The 20988-nt window shown below is 40.8% G+C and overlaps 1 protein-coding gene across 2 annotated transcripts in view; it reads left to right on the forward strand.

Annotated features, from left to right (window-relative positions):
* The first annotated feature begins 1095 nt into the window (after window positions 1–1095).
* LOC126184683 (choline transporter-like protein 4) overlaps window positions 1096–20988 on the forward strand; it is a 264367-nt gene continuing 244474 nt past the window's right edge. The window contains exon 1 of one of the 2 annotated variants that reach the window (XM_049927179.1): window positions 1096–1176. In XM_049927179.1, the coding sequence (XP_049783136.1) occupies window positions 1149–1176 (28 nt within the window). In that variant the 5' untranslated portion in view covers window positions 1096–1148. Of the gene's footprint in view, window positions 1177–17291; window positions 17617–20988 lie in introns of those variants that run through there. The other variant, XM_049927187.1, reaches the window with a different exon arrangement.

Raw genomic sequence — 20988 nt, forward strand, 5'->3', positions numbered from 1 at the left:
ACCTAAGTAAGTTTTGCAATATTGAAATAAAATGGTTTTTTTTTTGCATTTTTATGCACACTTATTATATTTTTCCTACATAACGAATAAAATATTTTAAAGTATTTAAACATATAAAAATCCGCTCCCTAGTAATCAGTCATAATGTAACAACAAATTGCTACGCAGTGGTTTGTAATGCTGATAGAGGGTACACTAATCGCGAAAAATGGCTGAGTGATCCTGAGAGATTGGTGGCGGATGAAATAAAATTTAAACCATGTAATATGTAACTAGTCGCTCGAATTTCCCACACAACTACTGTTCAACAATGACGGTGTACTTGCAGAAACTGCATGCATGAAGTAATCAAAGGATATCTATTAAACATTTATTAGTGAATCCAATCAATAGCGGTGTTTTTAAAGCAGTTACTGTTGTGAATATGATTACAACCAACAAAAGTTTTCGGGAAGGTATCTTTTTTCACAGAATTCGAACGACAAAGTTTTGTTGGCCCTGCCTTAGACAGCCGGCCAGAGTGGCCGAGCGGTTAAAGGCGCTACAGTCTGGAACCGCACGACCGCTACGGTCGCAGGTTCGAATTCTGCCTCGGGCATGGATGTGTGTGATGTCCTTAGGTTATTTAGGTTTAAGTAGTTCTAAGTTCTAGGGGACTTATGACCACAGCAGTTGAGTCCCATAGTGCTCAGAGCCATTTGAACCTGCCTTAGACAATAGTCTTTCAAAACGAACAGAAAAAGCCATTATTCCGAAAGATATACGAGCCACACTACGCAGAATAGGATATACTGTCTCACTGTATTTCCAGAATTGTTGAGAATATGGTTTTCGGTTGATTACGGGTTATTGTGAATAGAGTTGAACTTCAGAGACTAAATCCTGGCTGTTTGCTGTTACTGTGGTAAAGCGCTCCTCCGCTGTATTGCAACTAATGTCTCACGAATGCTACACAAATCTTCTTCTGCAGTAGGCAGTAAGTGTACTTGGGCCGGAAACGTTTGAGGAAGAGACCGGTTTCAGAAAGACTAGGAAAATGCACCGCCTCGCGAACCTTATCTGCGGACTGGCTATCGTATTCTGCTGAAGATAAGCCGATAACCGTTGTAGCTGGCTTGTAGCTTCGCCTCAGTCATAGCCTAGCCGCCATGGGGAAGAAAAGCAGCGAGCAGCACGGTAAGTTGGCAGCTAGCTGCGCATTACACTTGCGTGTCTCAAATTAGCAAATAGTGTCAGAGAAGTAACCCACGGCAACTGTACAATTTTTGCTTTGGAGTAAAGGCTGAAGAATCTGATCGTAGGTTTCAATGTGTTCTTTTCGGCTTAACCATCCTCTTAAGATTACTCACTTAGGTAATAGACCAAACGTATCGGTGGCATAAGAATAGCACCTGCTGCAGACCAGCGGTAGAAAAGCGCAGTAATGTCGCCTTCCAGTTAAACTAGTTGCATGCATTAGGCGGTAAGATTTACGGTCATGTTAAAAGCCAGGACAAATAATACGTTTTTTAGATTAATGACAAGCTTGGTGACAGAACTTCGAGCGTCACGGTGTCAATAGAAAGAAAGACCGATCTTTAACCAAAATAGTCATTGTTCTATGCCGTATGTGTTTTCCAACGATACGTCATTGTGGTAACACCATTTTCACAAACATATAAGTCCTTTGAACAAATCATGTATGTATTATGATAGATTATTAAACGTCGTAACTCCTTCCCGCCGAGAAAGAAGACCATTCGCGAAATTTGAATACAATGGATATGGGAAGTGTTTCCTAAATGAACACAGGTAGTTTTTGTACTGGTAAGGACACTTGGTTTTCCTAATACACGAAAATGACTTTGTCTGCGAACTTACAGAATATTAAATAATTGACGAGAGAATTTACGACTTTATTTTACACACTTTTTTTTTTTTTTTTACATGCCGAAACCTCCGAGATCACCTTTTATTCTGAAGATGACAAGTTCACATGAAATTTGAAAACTTAAATCTGTTGTGAGAAAAATAATTTTCTTTGGTTGTTAACTATTATTATTGCTTTCACATTATTCTGAGCTCTTTTCCACATCACTGTTTCAGAGCACTAATAATTTCGTAGACTTGGTTTATAATGGAAAAATTGCGATAGTTAGCAACAACAAGAAATGCAAAAATGGCTCTTGAGCACTATGGGACTTAGCATCTGAGGTCATCAGTCCCCTAGAACTTAGAACTACTTAAACCTAACTAACCTAAGGACATCACACACAACCATGCCCGAGGCAGGATTCGAACCTGCGACCGTAGCAGTTCCGGACTGAAGCGCCTAGAACCGCTCGGCCACCGCGGCCGGCAACAAGAAATGCAGGACCGCTTAATTGTTACAGTATATAGATTAACGTAGGATTGTGTATAAGCTATAAAACAGTACAAAAAAATAAGAAAATTATGTTTCCCAGAAGCGTAAATATTTCATGCATACACGTCATTTTGGTAACAAAGAGAAACATCGTGGTGGAAAATTATCCAAACGAACTTTGACTTCCAAGAAGACAGCCATCGCTTGTTGTTTATTTAACTTCACTTCCGTAGAAAACTTAAGAGATCTCAGCGTGGGTTCCCTGTGCGCTTCAAAAAAGTGTGGTGCCGGAGTACACCAGTTTTCAGAAACGGCCAGCCCCACACCTACATGCGTCACCCTCTTGCTCACGTGAAACTTAGGCTTTCGTTTGTCTGACAAGCTATGCAGTGTTACGAAGATTATTGCGTAACGGCGTTGTTTCGTCTCTAGTCGCATTTTGCTTCAGAAAAGCAAATTTCCGGCATATCAGATAAAGGCATACTCCCAGATACGCGCGTCATGCTTTGTCAATAACCTCATGCGGAACTCTGTTTACCCAGCTTCCAACATTTCCCACGCTGTTTCAGCTGTCGAAAAAACTGCTGAATAATGTGCACCCCACATCGTTGTGTTTGTTTTAGACTTTGATAATTCCACTAGTGCCTCGTTAACGACATGCGTTATACAGTATGAAACCTGGCAGCTCCCAGCTGCATTTATCGCCGGATACGGAGTTTATGAACCTTTCTTTTTGTGCATCGAAGTTAGAAACTACACGGCGACAATTTCTGCTTCGTCCCAAGTCACTTTATTTGGCACTGTATTCACGTGACTTCTGCATCAAAATGATGAATAAATTTGCAAAGATGATTAAATTTTTTTTCATTAACGACTTCGAGGTAAAAAATTCCGCATTTTGCAAAAAATCAGTTCAATGAACAACTTAATTGCACGTTATTGCTACTTTTGGCTGATTGCTCTTTTATAAACCTGCTTCATTTAACTAGTTCATGTGTTTTAATTGTGTCCTTTTGTGAAAGGAGATATTAAACACGAAAGAATGCTCTATTAACATCAACATAAACATCCTATGTAATGTTAAGTTCGTGTTGAACTCAGTAGTTTCAGTGACCTGTAAAGCAGTGGAACAGCCTCATGGACTGGCAGAAAAGGTGTGATGTTTTTAGATTCGGCGGAATTATTAGATCTGCAAATGAACATTTGCTAGCCCACAACTACTAAAATCGAATCGTGAACAAAATATATAAAGAACAGTAAAATAAGGATTATCATTTGTTATTCGTCAGATTTTTCAGAGGAAAGTCCCGGAATTGACATCTCGATTAATAACACTCCGACGTCAACGAGTACATCTGACATTGTGTACATTCTGTGTAGAGAGAGGACCAGAGACTACGTCGCATTATAACGACAGTAATTACTACATGCGAAAAATCTTACAAGAAAAGTAGAAGAGTTTTTATGATAGGTACAGTAGATGAGCAGTTACTAGCGCATTACCTGTAAATAAAAGGAGAACAAGGGCATAGAGGAGTTGTATAACAAGTTTAAACTTATCGTCCACTTGAACAAACACATCCCAAGTAAACAGATAAAGGTCAGAGAAGAGTCGTTAAGCCCTGACAAAACTTAAGTTGTTTTATTTTCGACACGAAGCAGGCTACATTATATAGTTTCCACCGTCAGGTATTAACTAAAGACTATTCAGAGAAACTCAGAAAATTGTATTTCGATATAACATTACTTACCGAATTGAAAGCGTCTATACAATACTTTGTGGATCAGTTAGGTTACTAAACAGATTTCAGTTAAGTGAAAACCGAAATCTGAATTGCTCACAAAAAGGTCTTTCCGCTCGAAGGTCGAAACTACACAATCGCTTTTCCCGCCGCATGCTTCTGATTCAGATGATACAGAGCGTCGATGGCGGATAAGACCCTGAAGGGTTGAAATGCCCGTGATGGATTTGTTTCTCAGGTGGCATCCAATGATTAGTCCACATTCCAAGTCACTGAACACTCCCGATAGAGCCATTCTGCAGTTACTTTTTCCTTACTGACAATAAAATGCTTCCCGCCTCCTTTTATACTGGCCGGTTCGACTCTCGTGACATCTGGTGATCAGTTCCCCGTTACCTAGAGGTGTCTGGATACTTTTTTTCAGCTAGTGTAAATGTATTTCGAGTGACATCATGTTTCCGCAGCATCACATGTCGTTAAATACTTACGAATAACGTATTTCATTTGTTGTACGGTAATGTTAATGTCAGTAAACATTGAGACCAAAACCACTGTCCCGCAAGACATTTATACACAGGGTAAAAAAAAAAACTACGTAAACAAAGTTTAAATGTCTTTAGAGACGAGGAAAGAAACACAATTTAACTAGTCTGTATCAAAAATATCACAGATGCACAACTTCCCGCTAGGGATCCATGCAGGTTTTGACACTAGCGATATTCAGAACCGGTGGTCCAATTGCCATGTGATGAATACTGCTTTAGCAGTGTGCAGGAAAAGTCGTCTGTTTGCATTAATGCACAACTGATATTTTCTTGCTAATGATTGCATTGCTCACGACCATCTGATATGGCCTTTATCTCCTGGTCAATATGCTCGTTGGAGGAAATTACCGTATCTTTCTTCGTGAAGCACCATCGGAAATGTTTGAGAATGTCCCGCTAACAGCCAGGCAACGCTTATGATTCAAGCATGACGAGGTGACATCATACCTTGCCATTGATATCAAAGAACATTTAGATAACGTTTCCCCAAATTGTTGGATTGCAGGTTGTGGACCAGTGCGTGGTCACCACGTTCTCCCGGTCTCACGCACACAGATTTCTTTTTGTGGGGGAAGATGAAGCGCCTGGTGTACGAGACACCGACAGACTCTACAAGAACTGATTGTCCGTTTGGCTGAAACTGCATCCATTACTCGTGAAACGTCTGGTTGTTTTCAGCATGTTGGACAATTACTTGAACGCAGATGTTGGTTGTGCATTAATGTGAACGGTCGACTTTTCAGCAACATCTCTAAGATAATATTCTTCACACGCAGGTTGAGGAACAACACTAGCGTCAAAATCTTCACAGACCTCTAGTGAGACGGTGCATCTGTGACATTCTGTCGCTTAAAAAAGTGTTTCTTTTTATCTCCTCTAAACATTTCAAAATTTTGTACATGTAGTTTTCTTACAACCCGCATTTAATGCGGATATCAGCAATATGGACACTCTATACTCTCCTTATGTCTTATTTCAAGTCGTCTGAATTTGAAACTGTATTAAAACAGTCTTGACCGCAATGAAATGTGTTGTTGTTGTGGTCTTCAGTCCAGAGACTGGTTTGATGCATCTTTCCATGCTATTCTATCCTGTGCAAGCCCCTTCATCTCTGAATAAATACTGCAACCTACATCCTTCTGAATCTGCTTAGCGCATTCATGTCTTGTTCTCCCTCTATGACTTTTACCCTCCACGCTTCCCTCCAGTACTAAATTGGTGGGATTCGTCGATGCCTCAGAACGTGCTCTATCAACCGATCTCCTCTTCTAGTCAAGTTGTACCACAAGTTTCTCTTCTCTCCAATTCTATTCAGTACCTCCTCATTAGTTACGTGATCTACCCATCTAATCTTCAGCATTCTTCTGTAGCACCACATTTAGAAAGCTTCTATTCTCTTCTTGTCTAAAGTGCTTATCGTCCATCTTTCACTTCCATACATGGCTACACTCCATATAAATACTTTCAGAAAAGGCTTCCTGACACATAAATCTGTACTCGATGTTAACAAATTTCTCTTCTTCAGAAACGCTTTCCTTGCCATAGCCAGTCTACATTTTATATCCTCTCTACTCCGACCATCATCAGTTATTTTGCTCCCCAAATAGCAAAACTCATTTACTACTTTAAGTGTCTCTTTTCCTAATCGAATACCCTCAGCATCGCCTGATTTAATTCGACCACATTCCATTATCCTCGTTGTACTTTTGTTGATGTCCATCTTATCTGTCAAGACACTGTCCATTCCGTTCAACTGCTCTTCCAGGTCCTTTGCTGTCTGTCAGAATTACAGTGTCTTCGGCAAACTTCAAAGATTTTATTTCTTCTCCATGGATTTTAATTCCTACTCCAAATTTTCATTTTGTTTCCTTTACTGCTTGCTCAGTATAATGAAATATGAAATATAGGTAAGAAAATGAAACACCTTATAGCCGTCCTTATGACATCATTTATTGTGTGGTTACCAGTTTCGGCGCTTCAGTGCACCATGTTCAGATCTTAGCTGATGCTCAAAGGGTTAACATCATCCGTATAGCCGATGCATCAGTAGCCAAAACTGTGTAACTGTGATGTTCTCTCTCTAACCATCAACTATTAACAGCTAAGGCCTGAAGATGGCGCGCTGAAGCACCGAAACTGGCAGCCATACAATAAATGACATCACAAGAACGGCTGCAGTTGTTTCATTGCCTTACATAAGTGAACGGCCGAAGTCCCACAGACCTCCGATCACAAGGCTGGACGTACAAAAGCAATAAAATATATATTTGCAATGGCTCTACGAACGTCAACTGCTCATTTGGAGTTACTAATCTATTTTTACAGTATTTTAGGTAGAACGCTGATTTTCTCCACGAGAAATGTTCATAAAAATTATTTTCCGAATTTATTTTATACAGTTCTCTCTGTTAATGTTACTAACATAGCGGTGGAAAAAATAAATGTGTATAATTTCGATTACACTATAGCCCCGATAACAGCACAGCTGTTTTATTTTCGTTGTCGCTAGCACGATTGCAAGCCGAGAACGGTACGGGAACTTGTCGGACACTGTTTATTTTTTCACAGCTATAGAATTATTGCTTACTTACAGGATTGTCAAAGATGATGGAAACTTGGATTTTCCGAAACCTTATCGTCGATAGCTGGTAATCCTGTTTCTTGCGGTAGTATGTTGTGACAACCCATGTTACAGATCAGTCAGTGAAGTAATGCGAGGGTTTATTATTTGTTCCGAAAATACTGTACTAATAATGAAATTAACATTTCTGTTTTTTACTACTTGTTAAATTTCACCTCACTGTAAGGCAGCGGGCACCAACTCCCAGTTGCCAGCATCACGTTTCCGGTATCCTCACAGTTAATGTTCGTAATGTACCTGCGAATAGTGACTGTCACCAGTAATTTATGGACAACAGAATACATCAACACCATGTTAACGCTTTGCAGGCACAGTGTTCGTGAATTCCGCAAGTACGAAATGTTGTCTGCAATAATCCATTATCCATAAGAATGTCGTAACAGTTGCCTTCTGTGTAACTATTAGAAAAGGCTGGCGAACTGAGTCAAAGATAAATCTAGAATGGCAGAAAACAAACTAAGTTGCAGACATTACTGAGGAGCTACTTGTAGCGTACTAGTACGCGCTTGGTTTCTATCTGTAACTGTCTTCGTACGCTTTGTCAAATTTCTAATTATGCTATCAATTTCACAAGATCTCTTACAAACTTCTGTAACAAAATTTTCACAAAAACTTACTTCCACTCAGCTTTTAACAAGAAGTCTCGAGATACTACACCAGTTCTTCGTTCGTGGCGATAGTCAGGAGTCTGATGTTCAGAGAGACCAATCAGTAATTACCACAGATTTTGTCATTTATTTAATGTCGGAATAGTCTTAAAAGTTCTATTACGTTCAGACCTATGTTCAGTGTGTTCTGTTCTGCATTTCAGATATTTCCATTCCAAAAGTTTATTACTACCTTCGAATTTGTTTAAAAATATAAGCGAAATGTCAAATTATGGAATATTTTGGGACAAGTTCGTGTTCGGAAGGTTGATTGCAGCCGATTCGTTATCGGTATTAGCAGATAACAGTTATCTGTAGTGTCCTCACAGATAAAATAGCTACCAGAATTTCCGCATTGCTCCTGTACATTAGCTAACTGTAGGGTCTGTATTGGCAGTAATCATTAATTTTGAATCATCGCAGACTTATTTTGTCCACAAGAAATTCGAAATTCGCGCAACTGAGAACAGAACATTGTTTTTTGTAACGTACTTTTCAGTTATTATTCATTTTTGTGGGCTGTAATATCACGTAAAAATTGCAAATTAAGGTAAATCAGACTTAGCGTTCTTTGTTTCTATGGATACCCGACGCACTCTTTATGCCAACAAACTTTATCTCACCACATAATCCCGATAATGCACGAAGGTTAGTTATTTGGCAAGATTTTATTGCCCCGCCAACTTCTTAATTAGACACGATCGTTGTAACCTGTTTTCATTTATGTTTGTGGGACATGCTGAAACACTGAGCATTGTGTTCAACCGTGTATCTTATTTGTCTGTGATGAGTACTAGTGTAATGTAAACAATGTGCTTGTTTTGTTACGTGTAATTATGAAAGTGGTTGGGAAAAGAAGACTGAAATCTGTTGCCAAAGCATAGCTTACTGGAACAGAAGAGTAACTGAAAGACAACTGATTTCTTCGCCACCATTTGGACAAATCGTAATCAGTGTCTCGTGCTTCACTCCATGAAACGACGCTGTCGAATCCAGAATTGTATTCATTCTGATTACAGAGATTATCATTCACTGCTCACACAAATTGATTTTTGGCTAAACCGATTTCGACAATCATATCATTTTCAATAGCCCATATTACGTCCTACAATCAGCCGATAGGCGCGCCGCATCGTAGCAGGAGTAAGCATCACCTCGATGCTCCTGCTGTATCAGTTGGATGAGTACATCAAATATAGTACTTTTTATTGCCATTGACATGACTTTAACATCTTCATCAGCTGTTCCCTACCATTTTCTGTTGTTCGTAGTCATATTGTCTGCATGCCACCTGCAACACTCGTTCATCGCATTGAATGGCACCTCTATAGACTGTGTAACAAATGCAAAATATCTAGGAATGAATATTGATTCTCAGTTAAAGTGGTGTGAACACACAAAGGTACTTGCAAACAGAATGTCATCAGCATGTTATGCCCTTAGAGTCCTATCATCAGTGTGTAACATGCAGTGTCTTTTTAGTTACATACTGTTATTATGTACACTCAATTCTTAGCTATGGAATTCGTTTTTGGGGAACAAAGGCACAAAATATGAACACAAACTCCAGAACAGAGCCATAAGAATCATAACCAAAAATGGTAGTCGAGCTCATTGTAAAGATTTGTTCAAAACACTGGGGATTTTAACTGCTCCATGTGAATACATTTACCAGTCAGTTGTACACATCAAAAATAGCATTGGTAATTACTGCACAACCAGTTCTGTACATGACCATGGAACAAGAGGTAGACTCAACTTACATTTTCCAAGAAAAAATAAACGTGAAACTCAAAACAGCATTTTCTACCAAGGAATAAAACAGTACAACAAATTACCAAAAGAGATTAAAGAAATTGCAAAAATACACTTATTTAAAAAGGCAGCTAAAAAGTACCTGTTATGCAATACTTTTTATACATTGAAGGATTACTCAGATAAAACAGAGTAGGGGTTTGGTAAAAAAATTATACGAATAAATAATAATTATCATTATAAAACATCCAACATTCCACATAATACCGTCACACTATTTTTTTTTTCCTTTCCTAGAGAAACTTACCCCCACACAATACGTATGTGTATACGAATTAGCTTATTTTAAATTGGTATAAACTTATAAGAACTTTGACATGTCCTATAACCTAGTAAAAAGAGATCTACTGATAAATAAAACTACTACTACTACTATTACTACTACTAGCGGAACATGGACCAGGTTAAAAGGAATGAAAGAGGAAACAGCCTAGTAGAATTTGGCACAGAGCATAATTTATTTAATCATCGCTAACACTTGATTTAAGAGCCATATAAGAAGATTGTGTAAGTGGAAGAGAGACGGTGGCACTAAATGGTTTCAGATCGATTGTATAATGATAAAACAGAGGTTTCTAAAACCAGATTTTAAACTGTAACTCATTGACAGGGAAAAATATGAACTCTGACAGTAATTTATTGACTATCAACTGCAAATTAGAACAGAAAGAATGCAAAAAGGTACGAAATAAAGGACATTGGGCCAGGATAAACTGAAAGAACAACATGTTGAGAGTTTTAGAGGAAACATTAGGCAACGATAGACTTAACAGGGGAAAGGAATACAATAGAAAACTCATTGGGGAGCTTTGAGAAATGTTACAGTGAAGGCAGCAGAGGATCATGTAGGTAAAAAAAACAAGGCCTAGTACAAATCTTTGGATAACACATTAGATATTGAGTTAAACTGGGGAAAGGAGAAAGTATAAAAATACAGTAAATGAATTAAGTGAAAGGGAATACAGGAGTCTGAAAATGAGATTTACAGGAAGTGCATAATGGCTAAGTAGGAATGGCTAGACGAAAATGCAGAGCTGTAGAAGCATTAATAAGTAAGAAACCTATAGAAAATTGAAAGAGACTTTTGGAGAAAGAGGTGCAGTTGTACAAGCCAGTAATTAAAAAGAGGGGAATTTGGAAATAATGTATAGAAGGACTGTGCAAGGGAAGGCAATAGAATAGAGAAGGGGAGGGATTATACGAAGATGAGATAGGAGATATGAAACTGCGAGAATTTGACAGCAACGAAAGACGTGAGTTGGAACAAGGCCTATTGAATAGCCAAAATTACATCCCAAATATTGAGATCTTTTGGAGACCCAGGCACAACAAAACAACCGTGTGCAAGGTATATGAGACAGGCGAAATATACTCAGATTTAAGAAGAACATAGTAATTCCATTTCTAAAGAAGGAAGGTGCTGGCAGTTGTGAATATTACCGGCCTATCAGTTTAGCAAGTCATGCTTGCAAAATACCCGCTCGGATTATTTAGAGAAGAATGGAGAAACTGGTATAAACAGACCTCTAGGAAGATCAGTTTGGGTTCCGGAGAAATGTAGTAACACGCGAGGCATTACTGACTCTACGACTTATTTTAGAAGATAGTCAGAGAAAGGTAAAGCTACGTTTATAGCTTTGACAGAGAAAGGTTTTGAGCATACTGACCGGAGAATACTCTTCGAAATTGTTCAGGCAGCTAGGATAAAACAGAGAACAATAGGTTATCTGCAGCTTGAACAGAAACCAGACGGCAGTCATCATAGTCGACGGGCATGAAAGGCAAGCAGTGTTTGAGAAAGAGGTGAGACAGGATTGTAGCCTATCCCCAATGTTATTCAATCTGTACGTTGAGCAGTCAGTAAACGAGGCTAAGAACGAATTTGAGAAGGTGATTAAAGTTCGGAGAAAAGGAACAAAAACGATGGTGTTTGACAATGACATCGCAATACTCTCAGACACGGAAAGGTACTTATAAGAGCAGTTTAACGGAACTGACAATGTGTTGAAAACAAGTTCCAAGATGAACATAAAAAATTAAAAAAACGGAGCAATAAAATGTACTCAAATTGAATTAAGCAGTGCTGAAGGAATTAGACTTGGAAATGAAACACTAAAAATAGTAGATGAGCTTCATTATTTGGTGAGCAAAATAAGTAACAACGGCCGAAGTAGAGGGGACAGAAAATGTAGAATTGGTACGGCAAAAAAAAAAAAAAAAAAAAAAAAAAAAAAAAAAAAAAAAAAAAAAAAAAAAAAAAACGCAGCGTTCCCATTAAGCAGTATGAATGGTCTATATAAATTAAATATCCTGCACTGAGTTGTCCTACCGTCTTGGCTTGCACTCCTGGGCAATATTCCAGCAAGAAAACTCTTTTATTTGAAAGAGGTCATTTGTGAAAGAATTGTCTACAAAAATGCAGGCACATAATATCAACTGATATCTATTCGATGTAAAATACATGCGATGAAACCAGAAGATGTCTGCATAAATGGCCTTTTCCTAATCATACTTCCTGTGGCACAGCGGCAATATTAAATACAAATAAGTAAATGTAATGTCATACAGTTGCGAATTTGTGGGAAAAGGAACTGAATATATGTAATAACAGCATGGAATACCTGCAGTCTGAGCATTGAGCTTGAAGGAAAGTAACACGCTGTATGAAATAATAAAGTTAATACCAAGGTCAGCGGCCTGATAATGAATATCAAATGTAGGTTAGGTCAAGGAGGATAAGCCGGATTTATCACTTTCGTCTCCGAGTAGGAATCACACAGAATGTACTATATATACTCAAAACATTTGTATACTGTATATCCATTGTGCTGGAATGCCATCCGCAAGACTTTTTGTTGTTGTTGCTGTTGTGGTCTTCGTCTATCCTGCACGCCTCTTCATCTCCGAATAACTAATGTAGCCTACATCTACTTGAACCTGTTTACTGAGTACTATCCCTTAGCCTCACTCAACAATTTTTAACCCTCACACTTGCTTTTATTATCAAATTTACGGTTGCTTGCGCGTTAAGAGGTGTCCTATCAACAGACTCTTATTTTAGTAAGTTGTGCTATAAATTTCTTTTTTCCCCAGTTAGATTCAATAATTCTTCACCAGCTACTCGATCTATGCCTCTAATTTTCAACATTCTTCTATGGTACAGCATTTCAAAGGTTTCTATTCTCTTCTTGTCTGAACTGCTAATGGTCCATGTTTCACTTCCGTACAACGCTGCAGTCCAGGCAAATCCCACAGAAAAAAAAACTTCCTAGCACTTAAATTTATAATCGACGCTAGCGAATTCCTCTTTCTCACAACTGGTAACCACACAATAAATGATGTCATAAGGACGGCTGTCCCTCTTTTTTTCTTTATTTTAAACAAATCATTTGATGACGAATTTCTAAGAATTTGAAACCAGTTATATCATCTGTGTGAGGTGAGGCTGGAAAATGTAATTAAAAAAGTTTGTTTACATGACGATCATTGCTGCAGCGGAGCAGAAATGAACGGAGAATCATCCTAGCGACGATGTGGACCGCAAATGGGGAAATCCAAAACACAAGCTACTTTCACAAGAGGCATATCGTTATGACCCGACGTCTGGAAATGTGTATCTCGTAAACGGTGAAACTTGGCGGCTGTTTGCGTGCTACTATCGTGAACATCAATGGAAGTGAAATCACAATTAAATCAATACCATTAGTTGTTGACAGGCGTTGATATACATCAACGGGGACAGATGAAAATGTGTGCCCCGACCGGGACTCGAACCCGGGATCTCCTACCTACATGGCAGACGCTCTATCCATCTGAGTCACCGAGGGCACAGAGGATAGTGCGACTGCAGGGACTTATCGCCGGCACGCTCCCCGTGAGACCCACATTGTCAACTTACAGTCCACACACTACATTCGTAGTGCCCCTGCCATTATACCCATTACTCGCGGCAGACAATCCACCGAGTCCCGCGAGAGTTCAGGCAATTCGTGTGCATCCGCACTGAAGAAGGTTATCAGCCGGTTAGCCTTAACGATATGAAGCTGGCATCTGTTCTTTCGGACATGTCCGAAGTGGTTGAAAGGCAATGACACCACGAATAGACGACGCACTGGCCACATGACAGAATGTGGAGTTCGGACGCTGACCCGCTCTGTAAAGCGGAATAGGCGGCGGTATGTGGCATACATGGCGACAGAGTACAAGGGTGGCGCTGGCAGAAACGTTTTGGAGCACACCGTTTGGGTCAAATTGTTGAACGTTGGACTCCCCAACAGGCGATCGCTACGCGTTGCCGTGTTGATTAAACTACATGATCACTTACTATTGCAGGGGTACTGGATCATCGAGATTGGTCCGTGGATCAGTGGAAACTCATATGGTCGGGTGAATCACGTTTCTTTTTACACTTGGGCTATGGTTGTGTCCAGATCCGTTGCCATCCAGGTGAACGTCTGCTCAAAATATGCACCGCGCCAAGGACGCTGGCCTGCGAGGGTATTACTGTACTTTAGTATTGTACTTTGGGAGTCATTCATCTTGGTTTCCATGGGATCTCCATGGGATCTCTGGTAGTATTCGGAGGCGTGATGACAGCTGCGTACAACGTGAACGTTTTGAGTGAAACGTCAGCACCAGTCACACTTTCCTTTTTAACACGAAAAAAAATAAGTCACGGCTATAATCGTGCTACAGCGCTTTGAGGAGCACGGCAGTGACTCGCGTTGGTCTCGGCACCAAATTCGCCCCATCTGAACCCGACTGAATACATCTTGTACGTTAACATGACCTAGCTCTAGGCCAACAAACCACGAAACCGTAATTGATGGGAGTTGCGCAGGTATCTGGTGCCACACTCTGAGATCTACGAAGGACTTGTCCAATCTACGACGCGCAGAATCGCTTGTAATATCAGACTGGTTTCAGGTATTGAGTGTATCTGTGAAGAAGCGACATCTGAAAACAAGCTTCAGCACAAGCTCACACGTCATATCATACAAGTATCTTGGGGTAGTAATATGAATGAATATGTATCAGACGCTCATGTACATTCTCTCGTGGCTCAAGTAAGTAGAAGGCTCGGTTCATTCGTCACATCACCTAAGACTGATATTTACATCTGAAACATTCGTTTAATCTGTACTGGAATATCACGTGGAAGGGTGGGATGTATGTCAGACCCGACCAACGGAATGCTTTGTGTAAAATGAATGGCAGATCTGTTTTTTAGCATGCATCAGTGAGTGATAGAAATGTAAAAATATAGGAATTGTCAGATAGTAGAAGAAAGAGTACATGAACTCTAGAAAATCCACGTAACATTACATTTCAAAAGCTTCAGGAAAATACAAATGTAGAAAAGAGATACAGCTATGTTCCATACCTTCTTGTCCAGTAAGGCAAATTTGCTCCTAACACCCATTTAACAGAACACAGAATTGTCATATTTGCGCTGGACGGTGTTCTAAAAGAAAAAACGCGATACCATCAGCGTCAACGTATCATCCTAATATAAAAACTATGATGGAAGATGTTGGGAGAAGTTGTTGATGATTATTTTCCCAATTTTCAAAATGGATACCTCAGTCCCTGCCCAAGATAACTTTGAAACACAGGGCAAGATATCAGTAAGTTCAATACATATGGGAAGTATAAACAACACAGTAATTAATTCTACATTTTTATGTATTTCTTATTGAGTATTAAGTAAAGGAAGATCTGTTATGTCGAAAATTAATGTAACTGAAAATCAGTGTTTTTCATTAACAAAAATCACATACAGTTTCCCTCGTTCAATGTTCGATCATTCCTCAAGCCACAATGAGTGGCATTTGCGACGCACTCTCCAGTCTTCTGATGCAGATTCAACACAGAACTTATCACATGCAGGACGCTGTACTACACTTCATTCTGAATTTCTTTAATTTTGTTGTACACCTTCTTGTTGCACCATGTGTGCTTCTGTATCAATCCGCATCCGTTTCATAGAGGAGCTTGTTGAAACGGTTGCAAATCACATATTACAATCTCTTCAAAAATATTGCGGCATTGTTTCGTTGTAATAGGAGCACCATGTGTTGAAGATCTTGTTTCTTCGTTTCTGTCTACTTGGAGTTAATAAGCTGAGTTGGCCTTGAAGTTCTGAAGCCTGAGGAGGAGCAAATTAAGTTCTAGCGTTGCCCGTAACAAGAACATGATCTTTGGTTTCTGCCACAGCAAAATCTTACTCTTTAAACACAAGGGGATCATAAGGTTAGATTCCACTTTGTTTTAACCCAGTAAATGCATTACCAACTGTATTTACTAGGAAATAGCGAGTGCTCAGTAGATTTTCAGTGCTTCGCAATATCGGCAACTTTCCGTAGTCGGTTACGTTGAAAGCATTATTCCTGAAGTACGATTAACAGCAATAAGACATGAACAAATAGTGACGGTGAAACACACAATTTCTAAGACAGTCATGTATAACAAACTGTAATCAAATATTTTGCCTGTTATTCCACAAGAACTTACGTTGAATGTCTTGAAAATTACGTCATGTCAGTCAGTGTTAACGACAATCACCTAACACGACAGCGGCTTTATTGTGCGAATTTTGTCTTACCGTGTGAAGCGTTAGTAGTAGCCACATGGTAGTGCTATCTAGAAGTATGAAGTCAGTGATTAATAAATTTTCCCTGCAAGTAGGATTGCCAGGTCCGAAAATAGAAACGCTTGATTTGAAGTTATATTTAGCTGGACATTTTGCCCTAAAAGCCGGATACTTATTTTAAATAGAAATAGTCACGTCAGTATTTTCAATCGTGTATTAATAATCAATTATAGACAGTTTTTTTGTGAAATCAACCTTAAATCTGCTTAACCTAAAAACAAAATCAGCAAACAGCCTCCATTTGTTACTTACGATAGCAACTAAGTGTTCTTTCTTCTTAAATGCTCGTTCGGTCAACGAACAAAATCGTAGGACACAGACATAAGAATAGCATAGGTTTGTGTATCTATATTTATGTTATAACTCCTTATTTCTCCTCTTTAGATTGGAACTGGCTTTCACTGTGTGTACTCTACTTCATGGATATAAGGCCAGACAGACCGGAGTTGTACATATTTGACCGGATTCGAGAGTAAATGTTAGACACCTTGCAGCCCTAACTGCATCTTAGCTTGCCTCTCCCCCAAGTGATACATAAACTCAGAGTTGCCTCTTAGAAAACAGAGCACGTGAAGATTAAAATTCTAATGACATGAATTCGAGTTACGTCTAGTTGTGTGCTCCGTTTCCGCAACACCATTTATTAGTTCTAAATGGACGAAGCAACACGTCTTCGCTGCGTTTGCATCTTTGTGATCACTTTTTTTCTGTTGGAACAGACGACCTCTTACCGATGGACTGTTGTCACACGGTGTAGCTGTCGAGGGGAGGCGGCAGCGACCGGAGCGGAATATATAAATAGTTCCGTGTCTCCTAACATATTCGGCATCTTCGTCCTGAAGCGCCGGCCTGCGGCGTCCAGCGGAACTACTGTTGCATCGGTCCCTCTGCTCCCTCCCCCACTGCCCGCATCAAACCCGCAACAGCAGGCTGCGCCTGTGTGCATTGACTCGTGACGCAGCTGTAGCAACGGAACCTAGCGTCAGATTACTGCCCTCCGAGCTTGGGGCCCCACGTGCAAGAATTATCTGTGGCTGTGTCGGATGTCTGTGAACAGAGCTCTCTCTGCGGTGTCGCAGGGGGGATTGCCAGTGTGTTGTGCAGCGGCCAGTGAGGGAAAGCAAGCAGTGTGTCGCGCTCGCCTGCAGCGGTCTCTTAGGGCAGTGCGGTTTCTCCGCAGGCAATGTCACAGTGACCGAGCCGTCCTTTGAGAAATGTCGTCTGTTAAAGGTAGGAGGAAACCACATTGCTGCGCTAATGAAACGGTACACTTGTCTGCATTTGAACACTATAAATCTGTTTCTTACTACATTTTAAGGTAAGGATTCTGCGCCATAGCATGACCACTGCTATTTGCTAGCGCACACAGCACAATGCCGAAAAAGTTCAATCGAGTGAGTTAGTGGAGTGCTTAAGGCACTAGAGTCGCCTTGAAAAGTAGCAATGTTCAGATCACCGTCCGGTCGTCCAGTTTTAGTTTTCCGTGGTTTCAAAAATGGTTCAAATGGCTCTGAGCACTATGGGACTTAACTTCTGAGGTCATCAGTCCCCTAGAACTTAGAACTACTTAAACCTAACTAACCTTAGGACATCACATACATCCATGCCCGAGACAGGACTCGAACCTGCGATCGTAGCGGTCGCGCGGCTCCAGACTGTAGCGCCTAGAACCGCTGGGCCACCCCGGCCGGCTTTCCGTGGTTTGCTTAAGTAGTTTAAGATATATGCAGGCATAGGTCCTTGAAAAACGTCATGGCCGATTTCGTTCGCCGCCTCTGTCGCATCTGATCTTGAGATCGATCGCTGTCGGCTTCAAAGTCAAAATCTTAAAATCGCATTCTCCTGTCCCTCTCATAAGCTATGGTGAAATTCAGTTCTACGAGTTCCACGAAAAAATTGCATGCATTACGTATCATTCAAGGTCATTGATATCATTAGACATCTTTCCTTTGGTAGCGACATGTTCTTTCACTGTGCGTCGAACACAAACTGCCTGAAGACTAAATTGAGTGACTTCGAATTTTCTCCGTCGTGATATCTGATTTGACAGATGAGGGTGAGAGATCTAAACAAGAACTTTCTGTTGGTATATTTACTACTGTTACGACTATAATATCAGGTTGATGCATAAGTTCATAGCGTTTTTGTTTTGTGTGTTGGTATTCCGGTTGCTACGAGTTTATTTATCGACTGTCATTTATTTGTAGTTCACTCGTGCTATTTGAGTTTACATATTGTCGTTTGGAGATAGTGAGTGGAGCTGTGGACGCTGGAAAATGGAATGCCAAGTGGAGAAATCGTAACATATCCGACACGTTCTTCTGTTTGAGTTCTGTGCATGGGTGACAGCACCGGAGGCAGTCAGAAACATTGCGCCGTGTGTGGTGATAATGCTATTGGACACAGCACGGCAAGAAAGCGGTTTTCTCGTTTCAAGGAGGATCGTTTTTACATTACTCTCCACCTTCTAGAGGACTTTCGGGTTTTGATGAAGATCGTTTAATCCACAGTGATTCACGTCGGTGTACTCGAGAACTGGCAGATGTGATGAACTGTGATCATGCCATCATCGTGCGATATTTACATGCAATGGGGAAGGTTAAAAAATCGGGTGTGTGGGTACTGCATGCTCTGTGCCAAAATCACAAAAATCAGCTGGTGGCCTTATGTACTTCTCTGCTTGTTCGTCATCAAATGGCTCGTGAACAACACCGACCATTTCTATCCTGTATCGTTACTGATGACGAGAAATAATGTCTTTATGCTAACATAAGGAAAAGAAAGGAATGGTTGTGCCCAAACACAGCAGAAACTCCCCGTACGAAGACCTGTTCGCATCCACAAAAGTAAACGTTACGGATCTGGTGGAACAGCGACGGTTTGGCGTCTACGAATTGCTTCCCCGAGGGGTAAGCATCACTGCTGACATTTATTGTCAACAGCTGAGGCGTCTTGCAGATACAGTCCAAGAACGACGATCAAGAAGCCTGCGCAAAGCGATGCTACGCCTTAACGCCCGACCGCATTCTGCTACGCTCACTACAAATGCTATACAGGAGTTGAGCCAGGAAGTCATTCCGCACCCACCTTATCTAAGGTTTTCACCTTTTCTGCCTGCTGTGGAACAGCCGTCAAGGAATTTCCTTTCCGGATGAAAATGCGTCCCCACCAGCTCTCGACAAGTTCTTCGCCTCAAAACCACGTGATTTCTACACTCGCGGAATCGAAAAGTTACCCCAGCGTTGGCAGACTGTTGATGACTAAATGTCACGTGCATCTGTTGTATTTATTAAACTTATGGAAAAACGCCACGAACGTATGCTCCAACTCAATATATTAAGTATGTAAGCCCTATAGAAATTTTGGAAGAGTTAGTAGAACGCGGAACTGTTCCAGTACAGGAGTGCAGATTTTCTTGGTATCTCTTTAGCGTCGTTCTTGTTACTCGCAGGTTAGGCATATGATGAGATTCGGCCCATGCTGGATGTGTAAATGATGATATTTTCTTCTGTGTCCTGATAATATCTTTTTCACCACAGTGTCATTTACTCTATGGTTTTTGGAGAGAGAGGACAAATCGTGTCTGCGAATCATGTAATTTTCTCCCCATATTGGTTTGTTGTAACTGTTTTTGTTGTATTTCTGAGCTGGAGATGGCATACTATCTAGGCATTTTCCTAGATGTGTGTAGGAAAACGCCTAAAACCTGCATTCAGGCTAGCAAGAGACTCAACCCGACAGTCGTTAATCCGGCTCAAGGCTCGTATCCGGACCTGGGTTGCTACTTTGCTATAGACGGGAGGGGAGGGAGGAGAAAGCCAATGGCGGAGGCACAGAGAGGGCGCAAAAACTGGCCGAAACAAAAAGGACGGTTTAAGAGTGAAATGGAAGAGGCATGCGAGTTCTCCTACCCTTCTTGCTCCTGTCTTAGCTTAAGGCTGCGATTCACATTGCGCGCCGAGACGGGCAGGTATGGGATTACTGGCCCGGCCCGGCAAAAGCCGCCGCCCTGAGTGTTCACACTGCGCGCCAGGCCGGAGCGGCGAAAAGGGGGAAAATCCACTTCCCCGATTTTCACACTCTAAAAACTCTTGGCGGTGTATAAGACTACGCCACATCGGTATGCACGCGACAGCATACGCTACGAATATGTTCCAAAATACCGCGCATAAAAACGGGATTTTTCCGGGGCTCACACCTCAGGCGCTATTGGAGACAGAAAGGTAAGGTCAAGCGCTTTGGATAGCCCTTGGGCTAAGGACCATTTGAATACCCAACAGGAGGATCATCTTACTGAAAAAAATGTAATGACCGTCTGGCATTGATGGCCGGAAGTCTCCTGGGATGTTCGGCTGGCGAGTTGCATGTCTTTTCAGTTGACTCCACACTGGGCAACTTGTGTGACGATGATGATGAAATAATGATGAGGACAACACAACACTCAATTCCCGAGCGGAGAAAATCTCCCACACGGCCAGGTATCGAACTCGGGTCCACTGCATGGCAGTCAGACGCGCTCACCACCCAGCTAAGGAGGCGGACATCGCCGTACTGTAACTGTGCTACAGTACAGGTTAAAAGTTTGAATATTACAAACTTCCT

Source organism: Schistocerca cancellata, chromosome 1 (assembly GCF_023864275.1).
Source record: "Schistocerca cancellata isolate TAMUIC-IGC-003103 chromosome 1, iqSchCanc2.1, whole genome shotgun sequence".
Taxonomy (NCBI): Eukaryota; Metazoa; Arthropoda; class Insecta; order Orthoptera; family Acrididae; genus Schistocerca; species Schistocerca cancellata.